This window comes from Schistocerca nitens, chromosome 2 (genome assembly GCF_023898315.1).
Source record: "Schistocerca nitens isolate TAMUIC-IGC-003100 chromosome 2, iqSchNite1.1, whole genome shotgun sequence".
Lineage (NCBI taxonomy): Eukaryota > Metazoa > Arthropoda > Insecta > Orthoptera > Acrididae > Schistocerca > Schistocerca nitens.
In genome coordinates, this window is record NC_064615.1 from 870858361 (window position 1) to 870876992 (window position 18632).

General features: G+C 42.8%; 2 protein-coding genes across 5 annotated transcripts in view; one reads left to right on the forward strand and one right to left on the reverse strand.

Annotated features, from left to right (window-relative positions):
- Positions 1 to 18632, reverse strand: part of LOC126237147 (uncharacterized) — a 518724-nt gene that overhangs the window by 331995 nt on the left and 168097 nt on the right. The gene's annotated exons all lie outside the window — the stretch shown is intronic.
- LOC126237148 (translation initiation factor IF-2-like) overlaps positions 2319 to 18632 on the forward strand; it is an 88161-nt gene continuing 71847 nt past the window's right edge. The window contains exon 1 of the mRNA XM_049946994.1: positions 2319 to 2459. Coding sequence (XP_049802951.1) covers positions 2402 to 2459 — 58 coding nt within the window. The 5' untranslated portion in view covers positions 2319 to 2401. The remainder of the gene's footprint in view (positions 2460 to 18632) is intronic.

Consider the following 18632-nt stretch of genomic DNA (forward strand, 5'->3'; position numbering starts at 1 on the left):
GATTTTAGTGTCATCATTGTGAACGACTATACAAAATCGTCAACTTCGAAGAGAGCCGTTGTTCTTTGACTGGTATTTAAGCAACGCTGTCATAGTGAATCCGAAAAGGAAGGCTCTCTCTTTAAGCATAACCGCCCTTTAAACGCAGATCAACAGCAATGTTATGTGAAATAAAAGGCCCGTAAACAACATTTGTGCAGATAGAGATAACAAACTGAATTGACACCAGTGCAAACCACCGTGCCTGAATATTTATAGGTCTCACTAAGTGATTCAATAGTCAGGTGCTGCATTTGCTGACACAGTATCAAAAATTTTGTAGGTGGGCTGATATTAAGTTTATGATCAATGGAAAGCGCTAAAGAAAAAAGGAAGGAAGGGAAATTAAAAAGAGTTCAGCGTAGTGTCGCCATCAAGGACATTAGAGATGGATAACTACCACGAACTGGAAAAGGACGGAACAAGATAGTGACTGACCTTTCCAAAAAAACTATTCTACAGAAAATTTAAATCAATGCAACAAGATGGGGACTTGAGCCCCGCTCCTCCTAAATCACAGTCCAGTGTCTTAATCGCTGTACCATCTCGTTTGGTTGGAGGACACTGAAGGAACGCACCGCACAGCAACTGAAGATGAGACAAGATTTAATTGCTATGAACTGTGAATCTTACATGCGTCTACTGAGCGTTCAGAAACAACACAAAACTTTCGGAAATGACGCAGAGGCACAAATTTTCCAGTACCTGCAAACTAAACTTTTTGCGAATAGAGTTCAAAATTAATCAAATATGTGACGGATGCACTTTCTTTTTTTATACATTGCCGACGGCTAGAACGTTAACTAGCATTTTCTTGGCGTTAGTTATTAATTTCTCTGGGCTATTACAGCTTGCTGTTGCCATTAGAACGGACAAATCCGGAGTAAGCCATGGTGTTAGATTTTCTAATGTATGCGTCTGGAGATCGCAATATGCAAATGAATGCAGATTTACTCACGTTATTTCTCCTCGCGACTAGTTTTTAATTTTTAAATGCTATTCCTCAATACTAAAAGACATAACTTATTGGATAATATGGCTACAGTACACTCCGAACGCCAACTATACATTCACTCCTCTTGCTGACAGAAGCGAATTTGCTCTAGGATTTGATATTACATTACAAAATCCTACCTTCATGTTAAAATGTTTGTGTTTTATCAGAATTAATTGGTGGAAAAAGTGCTAGCCGAGGATTGAGCGCCGGACCTCTGGATTTGTACTGTGAAATCCATTCAGTGTCACATAACCAAACTTTATACGCCTAACGAAGGCTAAAATTGTCAAAGATCGGTTTGTGGGGCGCTCAACTGCGCGGTTATCAGCGCAATTATCAAAGCTGAAGCTTTCTGTGAGTATTAATTGCAAACAAAATGTGTGTGGCAAATATTTCAAGAACACAGATTATCCAAGGGCCGTTAAGACGGTGCTGGTCCTCTTCAATTTGCAACAGTATTCACTTTTACTCTAATATAGGAAGACCGCGATAATCCGGCACTCTGTAGTCCGGCAGAGCTGATAGTCCGGCATGCATAAGAGTTTTCCTTCATTTTTAGCTCGGTGCGCCTGGCTGTACAACCCGACGCCTTCGAGAAACGTCTGCATCTAGTAATAAACTGAATGTGTTTTCAGAAGAAGTAGTTCATATATGAATCGAAATTGACAAAAATGTAGCCATCGAAGAAGAGCTGTTTGCCGAAGTGATATTGCAAACTGTTTTCAGCGCACTGGCGGCACCAGAAACTGCGTGACGAAGAAGAAACGCCTACTACTCACATTTCTTGCACTGGCAAACAGTTCCATTCTTGAGGAAAACAATAAAGAGAACGTCCCACTGACGTGGGAAACTTAACGATGCAATTTGTTAGTTGTGTAGTTAGATGCGAAAGACAATCACCTGAAGTGGTTAAGAAAAATTGCGTAAATTTAAATCACGGTGAACAGGGCGATGTGAAGCCTGACTGTAGCGGAATATGATTGCAGTGTATTAGCCACTGCATAATGTCGCTCGGTGCGGAATTCAACCTCGCTGACAAAGGGCATCTCTTCTTAGCGATATTAAAAAACAACCTAATAGCCTGTATTTAAGGTTGAACGCAATAAGCCGAGTTGAATACAGTCTATACGGCCAGAAGGTGGAACGGACCTCCGGACAGCTCAGACCGGAGCCAGACGGGAGTGGGGTTCGATTTCACTTTCACAGCAAGGTAAGGCAAGGCAGGACAAGGCAACGCAAGCCAAGGCGGGGCGGGCGAGGCTACGAGCAGCTGACGCCGGCTCGGCCGGACTCTGCCAGTGAGTGAGTGTCTGTTGGGAAGGCGGCTGGAGCTTGCACGCAGCCACAACTCAGTCCCCGCCGGCCATGTACGGACGCGGCCTCTGGTTACAATTGGCCGCGCTGCTCGCGGCCGCCTCCTTGGGTGAGTACGATGCTCTCACTGCGCGGCTGTGCCGGCATGCACAACTGTCAACAACCTTCCGACAGGGCCACTCGCGATTTACGAGCCTAAAATGATTCACGAACAGATACAGCAACCATCTCTACTGCATACGTCTGTTTACGAACTAATGTCACCAGTTTAACTTAATTTCATCTGAGGATACAACCTTATATTTACGAGTATTCCTTTCGTTTGTTAACGGTCACTGGAGTAAGCTTGAAACATCGTATACGATTTGAATATGGAGGAAAGACAACACTCCGAACTGCGATACACCGTGAATACAGCACTGCACGAACCACTTACAGCTCCTGTCGCAGATATTCCACTAATCCTACAAGAAAGATCTCTCTTACTAATTTCTTTACTGCTTACTTAGCTCTTCATTGCATAGAGTCCACACGAGCCACGTACCTCTTCAGAACAATTTAAAGCTTTACTAATTCATAATTTACTAAGGCGCCTTTCATAATAATAATAATAATAATTCACATCTGCCTACTGCCGATGGAAGCAAGCTACTTACATTCTCCACAGTCCCACTGTGCTGAACAGGTGATCTAGCAATAGTCGTTTCACCTATTCTTGCTCATAAAGCTGACTTACACATGTTGCATTTACGACCAGTGGCCAAACGCTGCACATTATCACAACTTTTCTTCAAGTGTTTCCTTTTTAACATTATTGTTTCTGCCAAGCACCTACAGAGAATTCAGTTAATTTTTTTTCTTTTTTTTATATTCATGGAGTCCTCAATAGTTTATGTACGTTAATATCTTTGTGTTACCTCCTCGCAAATTCTCGCATAATCGGATCATTTAGTGTGCTAGTGATGTTGTTAGCTAATGTAGAATAGATCTTCACTGTCATTGCCACACTCCCAAAATTATGTGCATTGTAGTACAACATTCTCTCCTAGTGTGCCATGTTCCACCAGCCAATTAAAAGATACACGAACTTTAAAGCATATAAGTATAGAGTTAGTTTAATCAAGTGGCGGTGCAGAGAGGAATCATAAGTTATTTCAAAAGTTAATTACAAGCCAGTCACCTGAAGATCTATCGCTTTCCTCAGTAATTCTAGAGGCAAGAACAAATGGAAACTCTCAACCCTTTTGAATTCAATATCTGCTCGTTTCTGAAATTAAGCTGGACACGCAAAAGCCTCTCACTCTTTCCTGTTATCCACAGGACAAGGCTGCTAATACTTCCCTGGTAACGTCCCAAGCATATCATGTACTAAATACTCTCAGTTTACCATTGGGAAAACTGCTATCACTGAAACTAGCTGCACTATCGAAAAACGGACTAAATAGATTTGTCTGAGGAAAAGAAGCATCTGTAAAGTGACTAGTGGACTAACACATAGGAGAGCAGAGGAGGCAGTGTCTAAAGCCTATTTGCCTATCATGATCGATGCACATCTGAGTAGTTACACTGTTTTCTCCCATAGTAAATAAATCTAGATTTTTCTTGCTCAAGTGATTTCTTGCGCGAAGTCCTCCAACCACACACTTAGATGCCGCCGTGTTCCAATCCACTGCTGAGCCACATTCGCTGACGTCCTTTTGAAAAATATTCCCGGCTGCAGCAGCAACCAAACTCCGCTGTATAACTCGTGTGTTATGATGAACCCAGAGACGTGGGTTCAGTCTGTACAAACTTGTACAATTACCATATTACCTAAAAAGGGATAGAATACCACTTTCCGGCAGTCTAAGAGTAACTTAGCAACAAAGAATAACGTATCTTCTGAACAAAGGGGCAAGATGCAGATACTTCCGCAAGAGTGGAACAATGTCGAAAATTGAACATGGCACATCAGGTGTTACAAAACACTGAAGAAAACAATAAGGATTCTTGTCGCGCGACAAGCGTCGTCTATTTAGCAAATTAGTAGTATTATCTAGAGGAAGGAAGGCATTTTAAGTGCTTACCGTCATGTCCTCACCAAGGTTATTAGAAACAGAACTACGTATCAGTTACAGAAAAAGGACTAGTAGCTGGAGGAGAAATGTCAATGGCCCTGTTGAAGGCTCCATCCCAAACACCTCATGCGGTGCTTTAGGGAAATACTGACCTGAAGGAGACTTGAACCTCACTTCTCTTTAAGTACGAGTCTAGTTCCTAAATCACTATATCACCCATCAAGGCGTTTATTTAACGAAATGGTTATGATGGTAGCCAATGACTGCAGTCTGCAATTTATAAAGACTAGGGCCGATACCGCTACAGAAATACAGAAACAAAATGTTTACCGGATTACAAGAGCAAGTGAAGGTCTATAACATCATTACGATTAGTAAACACTTGTTCCGATGGCTAAGTTATGTCAAGACTGTTGTAATCTTATTTTAATAAAATATTAACGGTTACTATGTCAATGAGTTCTACTTTTAAGATCTTCACAGACTAATATGGCCAGCACCAGGTCATACAGTTCTGAATTCATTTTAGTTCCAGGGGCAGGTTATATTGTACAGGCAGAAGGGAGAAAATTGCCGAAACTGAAACGATGAAGGACAAATTGCCACCTCAAAAAACTGCTGCAGAGTAGAAAGCACGCAGAATGAGCCTATCGTGTAGTTTTCGGCATCTCTCAGAACCATGTCTTAGTTGCAATTAATAAGGTAATGCATTTGCAGTTCCCGACAAAGACGGATTTTTTCTTTCGTACTACGAACAACGGACATGTACACTTCACATATAGAACTTCACACCTTGTGTCTACATTTCGTTTTTTTGGTGCCGCTGGAGAAAGGGTGAGGAAGGAAGGTGGGAGGGAGGGGGAGGCAAGCAAGAGAAGAATAAGAACTAGCACAGCCACGACCAGTCAGCAGTCTTCAGCATATATAAAAAAATAAAACCATTATGTCCGGTTGTGTAGCGGGTAGATGAAGATGCGAGAAAGAGATATGGGGGAGGGGAGGGCAGGAGTCTTCACGAGCAAAACACTCTTAGTACCTTATTTTTATACAGGGTGTTACAAAAAGATACGGCCAAATTTTCAGGAAACATTCCTCACACACAAATAAAGAAAAGATGTTATCTTGTGGACATGTGTCCGGAAACGCTTAATTTCGATATTAGAGCTAATTTTAGTTTCGTCAGTATGTACTGTACTTCCTCGATTCACCGCCAGCTGGCCCAATTGAAGGAAGGTGATGTTGACTTCGGTGCTTGTGTTGACATGCGACTCATTGCTTTACGTTTGGGCAGGCATTGTTGGTGATGTCTTGATTGGGCCCCATGTTCTTCCACCTATGCTCAATGGAGCACGTTATCATGATTTCATACGGGATACTCTACATGTGCTGCTAGAACATATGCCTTTACAAGTACGACACAACATGTGGTTCATGCACGATGGAGCTCCTGCACATTTCAGTCGAAGTGTTCGTACGCTTCTCAACAACAGATTCGGTGACCGATGGATTGGTAGAGGCGGACCAATTCCATGGCCTCCACGCTCTCCTGACCTCAACCCTGCGACGGAGGGTGGATGTATGTATCCTCGCTAACGGAGGACATTTTGAACATTTCCTGTAACAAAGTGTTTGAAGTCACGCTGGTACGTTCTGTTGCTGTGTGTTTCTATTCCATGATTAATGTGATTTGAAGAGAAGTAATAAAATGAGCTCTTAACATGGAAAGTAAGCGTTTCCGGACACATGTCCACATAACATATTTTCTTTCTTTGTGTGTGAGGAATGTTTCCTGAAAGTCTGGCCGTACCTTTTTGTAGCACCCTGTATATATATTACAAAAATCAAAATGACAAAATAACGTAATTAAGGAGACTCGTAATGTGATATTTCGGAGCACTATTTGTGAATGTAAAACAACTGCAGTTTCACTGTATGTCTTGCACCACGTTCTTGCAAATACTCGTAAATGTTATCTGTTAAATAACTCAATGGTTATTTTAAGTGGATAACATATAGTATACAAGTTCCCATACTACGTTATTCCATCCGTTTGAATTCTACATTTTCGAAGTAGGTGATTTGTACCTCTGAAGAGGCCTCTATTTTATGGGCGATCTTCTGTTCAGTTACAATTATTTTCGTATTTCGGTTCCGAACAAAAATCTCGTCTGCGTTTTTAGATATTGGCAGTTAATATGAGAGTTCGTGGGAGTGATGAGGAAGGAGGACGGTGAGAGGGGGCGATCTTACATGTCACCAAGAGACAAACTGAGGAACTACCAATTAGCAGCCAATACATACTAGAACACTTTGAACTTCATTCGAGCTTCTGATGCCTAATTTGTGCATTACCGCTTTGTATCACAAATTATCGGTGGGTTGTAAACGCAGTCATTCTGATACAATTTTCTTAAAGGAATTTTACGATTTAGCTACAAAAAGAAAATAGTACTATTCAAACAAGGCAGCTTACGCCAAATCAAACAAAATGCAAAGGGATGAGTATAAGTACACCAAAATATTTCCTATTTTGAATATGGCACAAAAAATATCTAATTATTAACGACGTTGAAAAACGTTGGCTTGACCGCTCAAAGCCAGCTGGAAAGACTGTAGAGAAAAGAATTTTCACTTCCAAATACAGTAACATATGCAAAAGCCGCAAACCGAGTGAAAGGAGATTACGCATGAACATATCCAGGCTGTCACTGATTTCAGGCCACGATTTTAGAAATTCTGATAGCAGCACGTGGGAGTTTCCACGTCGCACCAAATATTTGAAACCAGTGATCAAACACAGTTTTTTTAACCTTAATCATTTGTGTCATATCACGTTCCCGATCTACAATATAGAGCCCATTTCAGTCACACGCTTCCCCTTGGTCTTGCAACTTTCACAAATATTGATGTATTCTTCTATAGGTAATTGGCAACATCCTGAAGAAATGTAGTTCTTATACGCGGAATCTGCGTTCGTATATAATGTACAGTCAGTTTTACAGTTTTGGTTATCTGATTGGAAACTACTGTCGAGAAATAGATGTAATTCCTAGAAAAGCTGTCTTACTCAGCCTGGTCTACTCGTATATGGAAGCACGTTTAGTGATTATCAGACAGCTTTCTGAGTAAGTTCCACGAAGCTGTTGGGGATCACAAGAAAAGGAAGTTATGCGCCTACAGTCTTTAGCACGTCAGCCCCCCACCCCTTAAGAAAAAAGAAGAAAAGACTGAAAAAAAAAAAGGCCGGCGCCCCCATGTATGGTAGAACTAACACTTTATTTCTCTGTTCATTTTCGCGAAAACGGCTGGTGCAGGCATGGGTTTCTTCTGTTGTGCGGTTGTCGCTTCGCCTTCCCCTTCTGCTGCCAAGGATTCATCGATAGGAGCTGTCTGCAGAAACGTCGGTCTCCACGTTGGAGTGCGATGTTGTGGACCCAGTAAGGAGTGAACCGTCATTTATGTACGTAAGTTTGAGCCGCTCTACTGAGAACGTCCCTTTCCTATTCTGAAATTGTAATTTCTTCTTGCGATTACACTGTGTGGTCCTAAGTGCGGCGAAACGAGTCACACGTGGGACGTCTTTTCGTGGTCTTTGTGCACGAACACTCTCCGAACTCTATGCCTGACAGGTAGGCTGAATGTGCCTCCTCCTGATGTTCAGTTGTGCGACCTGTGACCACAGCTCAGTGACAACCGAATGTGCGGATGCTGGCATTATTATTTCTCCTGGGCCCTCAGCAGCACGCGATAAATTAGTGCGCGGGAAATCAAAATAACGTTATCCACTTAACACAGCAGCGACCCTACAAAATCCGCATGTATATGCGAAAATCTTGCCGACGGCATCGAGAAGTGAGCAACAGGTGCTAAGACATGCCTGGCATTCTTATTTTACTGGCACGTCACATATGCACGTGCCCATGCGCGACAATCTTTTTGCACTCCGGGCCGCACGACTTTGGCTTAAACTAACTTGGCTGTGGGTCGGATTCGTGGTTGCGTTAGGTTATGCAGTGCGTCGAAAACTTCACGACAATATTGTTTTGGTATTTACGGTCGCTGCTTCCCTTTCGCTGCGGCACACCAAATCCCGGAGCTGACACACATCTGAGTTTCAACGCTGCACCTGTGTAAGACGGCCCGAAAGAGGATCGTCTTGTTACTCCGTCCAATGAATGGAGTTCAAACTGGCACACTTCCGACACAGGCAGTCTGCGACCATGTTGTCTTTTCCTGCTATGAGATGAACATCAGCTGTGAACTGTGCTATATTCTGGACCTGTCTCCACTGACGCGGTGAATTGATGAGGTCTGTGTCTCGCTCGAAGACTGCACCTAGCGGCTTGTGGTCCGTGAAAATTGTGAAGTGTCTCCATTCGGCAAGTGGGCGAAAACTCTTGATAATTACGTAAACAGCAAGCAACTCGAGGTCAACAGCACTACATTTTTGCTGCTGTTGAATCAAGTTCTTAGAGAATAATGTGTTCGGCTGCCACTTGCCATTAACTTGTTGCACAGCTGCTCCCGCTGCTACTTTACTCGCATCTACCTTCAGTGCCAAAGGGGCGTCCTTTCTTGGGTATCCCATCAGCGTTGCCAGTGATGTTTCTTTACATCATGGAAAGCTGTTTCGGCGTCTGGACTTCGCATTGTTTTACTGTTTCCTGTAGTACTTTTGCCGGCATTAACGCAGTGAATGGCTCTTGGGAGGCAGTTAGTTTATGCTAGTGACGTCTGTAATAGTTCAGCGCCACTGGAGGTTGCTATTATCCACATAAAATAACTGCTCCGTTACTTGACAACATTTATTTGTGGCCGCATAAAACAAACCAGAAGCGAGAGTAAACAACCGTAACCACGCAGACTGCGGCAAAGATTCTTTTATAAGGTCGGCGATGTGGGATATGGATTAGTAACGTCTCCAAAATTCCTCCAATTGACTAATTATTTAAGTGTCCCCGAAAACAGGAATACTGTATTATGTTTCTTATCTATTTTTTCGTTCGCAATCTTGGTGGCAGAATATCAGAATACGACGCGATGAATAGAAACAGAAAAAAAAGAAAGTCCGGGAAGACTTTATAGTTCTAGTTTTGCAATGTTAGTACTAACTTATCCAATAAGTACGATCATAAACAGAAATGATTATACAGATATCGTCTGGAACTGTTGGAAAAAAATTGCAATTTACCTATTAACAAGGTAACAGTGTGTGACGCACATCTTATGTGTATGGTGTTTCTGTAATTGGATAAGGTTTTTGGGTTCTAGACATCACATACAAGGCGACAATTATTGAACTATGTGAAAAAATGTAAATTAGTTACAAACTATGGCATGCACACACTTTATTCAACATGTAAATGTCACTACAGATATTCGGATTTAGCTTACGACATCTTCGATATGCCTGTCGTCATTGGCGATGATGTGGCGCAGAAGAATAGCGAAATTCTGCATGACCCACTGCAGATGCTGTAGATGACTTCCTGATGGCTGTTTTCAGCTCAACAATGGTTTTGGGGTTTCTGCTTACACCTTGTCTTTAATACTGACCCACAAAAGCAAGTCGCATCGGTTCTTATCCAGAGAATATGGCGGCCAATCGAGGCCCACGCCAGTGGCCTCTGGCCCAGAGCCAGAATGCGGTCTACAAAGAGTTCCTCCAGAACATCAAACACTCTCCCGCTTCGATGGGGTCGAGCTCCGTATTGCATGAACTACATCTCGTCGAAATCAGGGTCACTTTGGATAATGCGGATGAAATCTTTTCCAAAACCTTCACGTACCGTTTGGTTGTCACCGTGCCATCATGGAATATCGCATCGATTATTCCGTGAATGGACATTACACACCAAACAGTCACCCGTTACGAATGAAGAGACTTCCCGATCGCGAAATGTGGATTCTCAGTTCCCGAAACATGCCAATTTTGCTTATTGACGAAGGCATCCAAATGAAAGTGGGCTTCGTCGCTAAACCACACCATACAATTCCCATCATACCCCGCAGCCAACCGAGCAGTTTGAAAGCCCTGACGCAAGCCGTTCATAAGTTATGACTATTTTATTTCATATAGTCCAATAATTGTCACCTAGCATATAACTTTTGAAAATTAATGCTATTACAGTTTTAACTATTTACAGAAAGTGCAGCAGTAAGCCAGATACTACTAAACAATCAGAACAGCACTCAGCTCCAACTGCATTAACAAATACTAGTAGATATGTATTAATGTGCACATTTGTTATAGGGTGAAACATGTCGTATTACAATAAGCATTGTTTATATTGTTAGTAAGAGTGTTCTATTTAAGTTGATGGATGGGCAGTGTCACTTTACATGTCATTAAGCTGGCCGGCACTGTGGCGTCCCTGACTGACGAAAGACGGTGAGAGTGGGCCGTTCTGAAGGACGCGCAGGAGAAAGAACCAGGAACTGGAGCACAAAGGACCCTGTGACGTAACTACGCGTGTTTCCTTGTGTGTGTGTGTGTGTGTGTGTGTGTGTGTGTGTGTGTAACAGCAAATGCACTGTTACACCGCTAACACGGCAGCAGCTATTCAACGAAGTGCGTTTCTTGTAACTCTTAAAGTTATTACAGGGAAACAAAGTGCATTCGAACAGGTAATACATGCAAGCACATTGGGAAAAAAAGAGCAGATTAAGGGTAGATTTGCTATGGCGTACAAGAACAGCTGACCAGGCATTAAGATTTCAGGGAGTTGAAGACGAGCAGAAATTATAGGGGCAGAATAAGATCAGAGTAAGCGAATACATTATAGACGCAGGTAATCAATATTGCTTTCATTAACTCGAAAGTTGGCTTGAACACCATAGTGCTTCACTAGGCATGTTTCTATTCGAGGTGGTATGCTGTTGCCTTCCTTCGGTAACTGAATTGACTTACCCAGCCGGTTATGAGGGTGGGAGTGGGGGTCCATAGTTTCTTTTTCGCATTAATAAACAATGCCAAAGTTAGAAAGTGACAGACAAAACTCCTAGGACTGGTCAACGATCGAACCAGAGACCTTTGGAATCTCAGAGTGACTCTTCGGCACCGACAATTACTGAGAATAATTTGGTATTTCGACAACCCTAGACTGGATGTACAAGGATAATCCAATCCCTTCGTAGTTCAGACTACACAATAACGAAAGGATTACGGGATCTACCATCTCTTGCTAGTAACAAATGCAGCTTTGTACTCGTCAGAAACATGATTACAAAACTACGTAGTGTAAGAGACTGAAACGTAAACCGGAAACACACTTACAGCAAACATCTATTTATAAGAATCTGATTTAAACTGCAGAAACGAGATCCTCGCCCAATGTTAAAAGCGCACATGTAGGAGAAATCCAAAATGTATACTTGCTCAGAATCTTACAGACGAAACTGATGCTTTTAAAAGAGAATTTAACGCCGCATTGGTTTCCATAAAATATATAACAGCGTAAAGAATTTTTACAGGCGAATAGTACTGTATTTAAAATTTTAGTGTGAGTAGTTCGCTTCATAATCTGTCGATATGTCAGACCGACTAAACGTCTTATCATAAATGGACAACATTCCCTAAAAAAATTACAAGCTGTGAAATTGTTTTCCTTTATAAACTCTAGGATAAATTATGTCTGTTACCAGAGGAGATGAGTGTATTATGATCTCCCCAGCAATGCTATAACTGTTTTACTATGAGTTGTGATGGTAGTGGAGGCGGCATCGGTTACAATAGTAATAGTAGCACAGCGACCATTATTTTACGTTTTTATGTTAATATAGCACATAATACTGTGCCTTATGCCAGAACTCGATCGTACACAATATCTCAATCTACGAATGATTAGCTGATCTTTTGATTTTCGTCATTTTATTGATCAGCTGTTAGAGACTAATTGTACCAGGCACCGGAGAATAGTCGAGAAACATTGCAGATGTGTTAGGCATACTCACAGTTACGATGTAATATATTCCCGGCTAGTTTCGAATAATCTACTAACAGTTATTTATTAGAGATGGAACACAAGGAACTGAACAAGGATAAGGAAATAAGTAGGGTTTTTTTTTCTCAAAGCAACTATTTCAGCCTTTATTTTATGCACTTTGGGAAACTAAAGAAAACATAATACTGAATGGCCCACAAGAGATTTGAAACCCAATCCTTTCAAACGTGAGACCAGTTTCTTAACAATTGCGCTACTTCATTCGTTAATATACAGCAAGGACAAAGACACGTGAGGCATTGACGGAGTAGCGTTAATCTCGAAAGAGCGAAAGTTAGAATTAAATGTATTTGATGTCAACGGAGTGCTGAGACATAACGCTCTCTCGGTTGGAGGTACAGACGCTGGACTCGCATCCGGTTACGTGCGGTGTTCAAATCCCCACCCAGCCATCCAGATTTACACTGTGTGATCGAAAGTATCCGGACACCCCAAAAACATACGTTTTAAACATGCGTTTTTCATATTAGGTGCATTGTGCTGCCAGGTACTCCACATCAGCGACCTCTGTAGTCATTAGACATCGTGGGAGAGCAGAATGGGGTGCTCCGCGGAACTCACGGACTTCGAACGTGGTCAGGTGATTGGGTGTCATACGTCTGTAGGCGAGGTTTCCACACTCCTAAACATCCCTAGGTCCACTGTTTCCGGTGTGATATTGAAGTGGAAACGTGACGGGACACAACCGCACGAAAGCGTACAGGCCGGCCTCGTCTGTTGAATGACAAGAGACCGCCGACAGTTTAAGAGGGTCGTATTGTGTAATAGGCAGACATCTATCGACACTGGACTCGCATTCGGGAGGACGACGGTTCAATCCCGCGTCCGGCCATCCTGATTTAGGTTTTCCGTGATTTCCCTAAATCACTCCAGGCAAATGCCGGGATGGTTCCTCTGAAAGAGCACGGCCGACTTCCTTCCCCATCCTTCCCTAATCCGATGAGACCGATGACCACGCTGTCTGGTCTCCTTCCCCAAAAACAACCAACAACCAGACATCTATCCAGACCATCACACAGGAATTCCGAACTCCATCAGGATCCACTGCAAGTGCTATTACAGTTAGGCGGGAGGTGAGAAAACTTGGATTTCATGGTCGAGCCGCTACTCATAAGCCACACATCACGCCGTTAAATGCCGAACGACGCCTCGCTTGGTGTAAGGAGCGTAAACATTGGACGATTGAACAGTGGAAAAACGCAGCAGTAAAATTCGGAGGCGATGGTGTTATGGTGTGGTCGTGGTTTTCATGGAGGGGCTTGCACCCCTTGTTGTTTTGCGTGGCACTATCACAGCACAGGCCTACATTGATGTTTTAAGCACCTTCTTGCTTCCCACTGCTGAAAAGCAATTTCCGGATAGCGATTGCATCTTTCAACACGATCGAGCACCTGTTCATAATGCACGATCAGTGGCGGAGAGGTTATACGAGAATAACATCCCTGTAATGGTCTGGCCTGCACAGGGTCCTGACCTGAATGCTATAGAACACCTTTGGGATGTTTTGGAACGCCGACTTCGTGCCAGCCCTCACCTACCGACATCGATACCTCTCCTCAATGCACCACTCCGTGAACGATGGGCTGCCATTCCCCAAGAAAGCTTCCAGCACCTGATTGAACGTATGCCTGCGAGAGTGGAAGCTGTCATCATGGCTAAGGGTGGGCCAACACCATATTGAATTCCGGCATTACCGATGGAGGACGCCACTAACTTTTAAGTCATTTTCAGCCAGGTGTCCGGATAATTTTGATCACATAGTGTAGGTTTTTGTTTCTCGTAATCACTTTGAAAAGCCGCATACGATTTGCTTGTCCTGTCCGAAACTGCACTGCTCGGTCTCCACTCACCATCACAAAGACGACACATTACCTTAAACTTTCTTTCTTTTATGGAAAACATTAATGAATGGAGTCGGCTGGAAGCGAATTTGAATTTCTCACGCAGTCCAAGTATATTCTTAGGCCATCATTCGATAAAGGGCAGAAAATATGACGCAGTACATCCATCCTGCGCCTGAAAGCGAGTCTTCCAGTCACGAACCCCGTGTTCTGTCACCCATGTGCATATGCATCAATTCCTGTTCCTGCATCTTTTTACTTACATATAAATTTATGCAGTATTTTCTTCAGCATACCAGAGTAAACCTGAATCCTAATTATGATGTCACCTGTAATCGATAATTGGTACAGTGTGGAGAGAGAGAGAGAGAGAGAGAGAGAGAGAGAGAGAGAGAGAGAGAGGTGGAAATTTATTCTCCCGTCTTTTCCTTTGAGGAGATAAACGTCAGAAAATATTATATTCGTGTTTTTTTTTCCTCTGCAGTACAATGACTGTTCTTTGTTTGACTTTCTTGCACCATTCTCGAGTGATTTAAAAGTCACCCTTCTGATTGTCCATCTGTGGGTTCAGGGATTTACACAGATTTGTCAACACTGGATCATAGGGCCTGCTACTTGGACGCTTATCCGTTTCTTACTGTATTACTGACATTACCCGATGAACAGTTCAGCGACATCCATTTTCGATGACCTTTAACCTTTGAGATTGGAACATGAGGAGTTATACAATGGGAGCGCGGTAGTGAGCAGATGCTTCAGCTGTAACGATAGCCAGCTTCGTCCCAAGATAACACACAGCAACCTCTGAGCTAAATAAAATTCATACATGGTCATCACAGTAAGAATCTTAATAAACCACGAGCAGTTTAAAGATAAGCAGAAATTATAGATAAAGACAAGTGCCAACACAGGCCAGCGGTCGACTAGCAAAGTTTTACTATGTATGGTGGGCGACGTGCTTCAGTGACCGCGGGACGCCAAGCTGGGAAGGCAGTCTACCAGTTGCGTACCCCGGACACGCACGTTCTACGCTTGCTACATCAAGGACTTGCTCAGCAACGCGATTTCTCTTACAAGACGGGAAACGCTGACCTGCGTAATGGCAACTCGGCAAATCGTTTAAAATCACATATGTCGCTCATAGCAAAAGGTTTCCTATTGTAATCGCGGAAATTTTTCTGATCTTCAGCAGAGAAACGTACTACATAGATACATTTTAGTATTCGGCCTATTAATGAATGCATCGGCTCGGAACCGATAGAATCGAGAGAATAACATAATAGCAGACGCGGGTGTTTCTATCAATAGACGGAAAAGTCATATTGGGAGTGTAAGATTTTAAAACTGATCCCTTAATTCTTCCAACACGCTGCAAAAGGACCTACTTAAACTTTACACTAGCTTCGCATATCGTCGTCCTGGTCCAACCATTATAAATGGAATAGTTCTTCTCAAAGCGATTAAATTCAAGGTATTGCTTCTTACTTATATTTTTACACAAACGGAAGGTGACCTCATATACCCTCCTACAGTCTTTGTGTATGTACCGTTTGTGCTGCGTGTCACATTCTCTCGCTGCTACATTTCAGAGAAGCATCTACCGTTCCATTTGTCTTTAGGTACACTGCAGAAACTGACACTTCAAATTTATAATAGTACCTATTGCATTAAACTTCCAGGCTGCAGACAACACTTTCTTATCTACGCATAATACTTTCATAGGTCTACATTAGCATTCCAAAAAGTGAATAAGAAATAAGAAGAGTATGTTTTAGTTCATACCCCAATTCCTATCTATACTTAAATTCTGGACACAATGAAACGATTTGAGAAAATATATGGGAAAGTCTGTGGCGCTAAATCCATGAATGAAATTCTAGCCAGATTGCATGTACACTATCTGCACAGTAGTATCCCGAAGTATCTTAGTGGACATTAATATGAGGTGTCTACTGTTCGCCTTTATGACGGCTTGAATTCTGTCGGGGGCTACTTTCAATGAGGTGTTTGAATGTATGTGGAGGAATGGGAGGCTATTTCTCCTCCAGAGGCGAAACCAGAGAAGTACGCTGGGGCCGGGAGCGAAGTCGAAGTTGTAACTCACTTCACAAGCGTTCCATTAAATTCAGGTTAGGACTCTGGACAGGCCATTCCACTTCGGGTATGTTATTGTCCACAAGCCATTGCCTCACAGACGCTGCTTAATAACCGAGTCAACTATCACGCTGATACAATCATCATCTCCGAATAGTTCCTCTACTATACCCAGTAAACAATATTGTAAAATATGTTCACATTTTTCGCATTTAGAGTTTTCTTAAGCGCAATAAGGGGGCTACACACTAACCACGGAACAAACTCCGTAACACCTCCTCCTCCATAATTCACTGTTGGTACAACACATGATGGCAGACAACGTTCACGAAGCATTCGCCAAACCCAAACCTTCCTTCGGACTGTCACAGGGTATAGCGTGATTCAACACTTTAAATCACTAGTTCCCAGTCGTCCACTGCCCAGAAGCGTCACTCTTTACGACACCTTAGCAATGAATACGGAAATGTATGGCTGACGAGTTGATGGACCATTGCACTTCATTATTTTTAGTTCCATACACATAGGCATTGTACTACGTGGAATGCTAGTAGCACCTTCTTCTGCTGATTTCATGCTATTTTTTTTACAGCTAGCCGCGGTGGCCGAGCGGTTCTAGGCGCTTCAGTCCGCAACCGCGCGACTGCTACGGTCGCAGGTTCGAATCCTGCCTCGGGCATGGATGTGTGTGATGTCCTTAGGTTAGTTAGGTTTAAGTAGTTCTAAGTTCTAGGGGACTGATGACCTCCGATTTTAAGTCCCATAGTGCTCAGAGCCATTAGAACCATTTTTTTACAACCACCCTCCGCAATGCTCGACGGTCCCTGTCCGTCAGTACGTGAAGTCTGCCTGATCTTTGTTTAGCTGTAGGTGTTTCTTCCCGTTTTCAGTTTACAATCACATCGCGAACAGTTGTCTTGGACAGCTTTGGAAGGGTTGAAACGTCCCTGATGGATTTGTTTCTCAAGTGAGAGCCAATGACTATTCCACGTTCTAAGTAACTGATCTCACCTGACTGACCTAGTCTGCTATTACTGCTTCTCTCTTGTCAAGTCCGCACGATACTAACAACACTTTACTCCCCGTTTCTTTTTATACTGACGCGTCTACCTCTCGTGACATCTGCTGCTCAATTCCGCACGGCAAGGAGTGTCTGGATACTCTTGACCAGACAGTATAGATTGCGGAATTGTTACTCAGTTTGAGGATGAGCCTCGCTAACGTGCAGCATGCACTAATAGGTTGGTTGGTTGGTTGGGGGAAGGAGACCAGACAGCGACGTCATCGGTCTCATCGGATTAGGGAAGGACGGGGAAGGAAGTCGGCCGTGCCCTTTCAAAGGAACCATCCCGGCATTTGCCTGGAGCGATTTAGGGAAATCACGGAAAACCTAAATCAGGATGGCCGGACGCGGGATTGAACCGTCGTCCTCCCGAATGCGAGTCCAGTGTCTAACCACTGCGCCACCTCGCTCGGTCATGCACTAATACTACAATGAATAAATGACAAGTAATACAACGAACAACTGTCAAAAATATCCTCCGTATAAAAAGCTTGTACCTGAACCGTATTTCACAGGAACTTTATAACAATCCTGCCATTCAGTGACGGCAAAAATGTACGTAGTGTGTTTACTTATTCTCTCACAGTACGTTGGGACTATGAGAATACGGGACGCTACTTTATCATTATTTCTCTCATGAAAGAATTTAACGTAAATAATTGCTTATAACAATGAGTGAAGAATGGTTCACCGCAAATAAGAATTAGAGATAGCAAATTTGTACCCTTTTTTAAAATTTGTCTTCTAGTAAAGTGCGACAGCACATAAAAGACGTTATATCTGAGTCAGTAGCTCAGCACAGTTTACATCTATTATTACCCTAATATGCGCTATTATGGGAGCAGTCGAATTTTGCATCCTGCTCATTTAAAAACCCAGATCAGAAACATGACTAACGATGCTAAAAACGACGCTAAGCGATGGACTTGCATTAGCGATTAATTAGTCGAGCTAAAAATTACACAAACTTCCAATGAATAATAGTATAGATATTACAGTGGACGTGGAACCCTCTTGGAGGGACTGGAACGAGGAAAAATAACCGTTCTTACTCAGGTCTAAATTCCAGACCTCCAGGGCCGGAGACCAGTTCGACAACCACGGCGATCGGTTACAACATTGTTAAAAAGTTAAATTTCACACAGACAAGGGATCAGAGAGGAAAAATGAGCTACAGCTTTGTTTTGTTCAGGTTGTCACTCTATATGAGTTTCATTAAGCAGT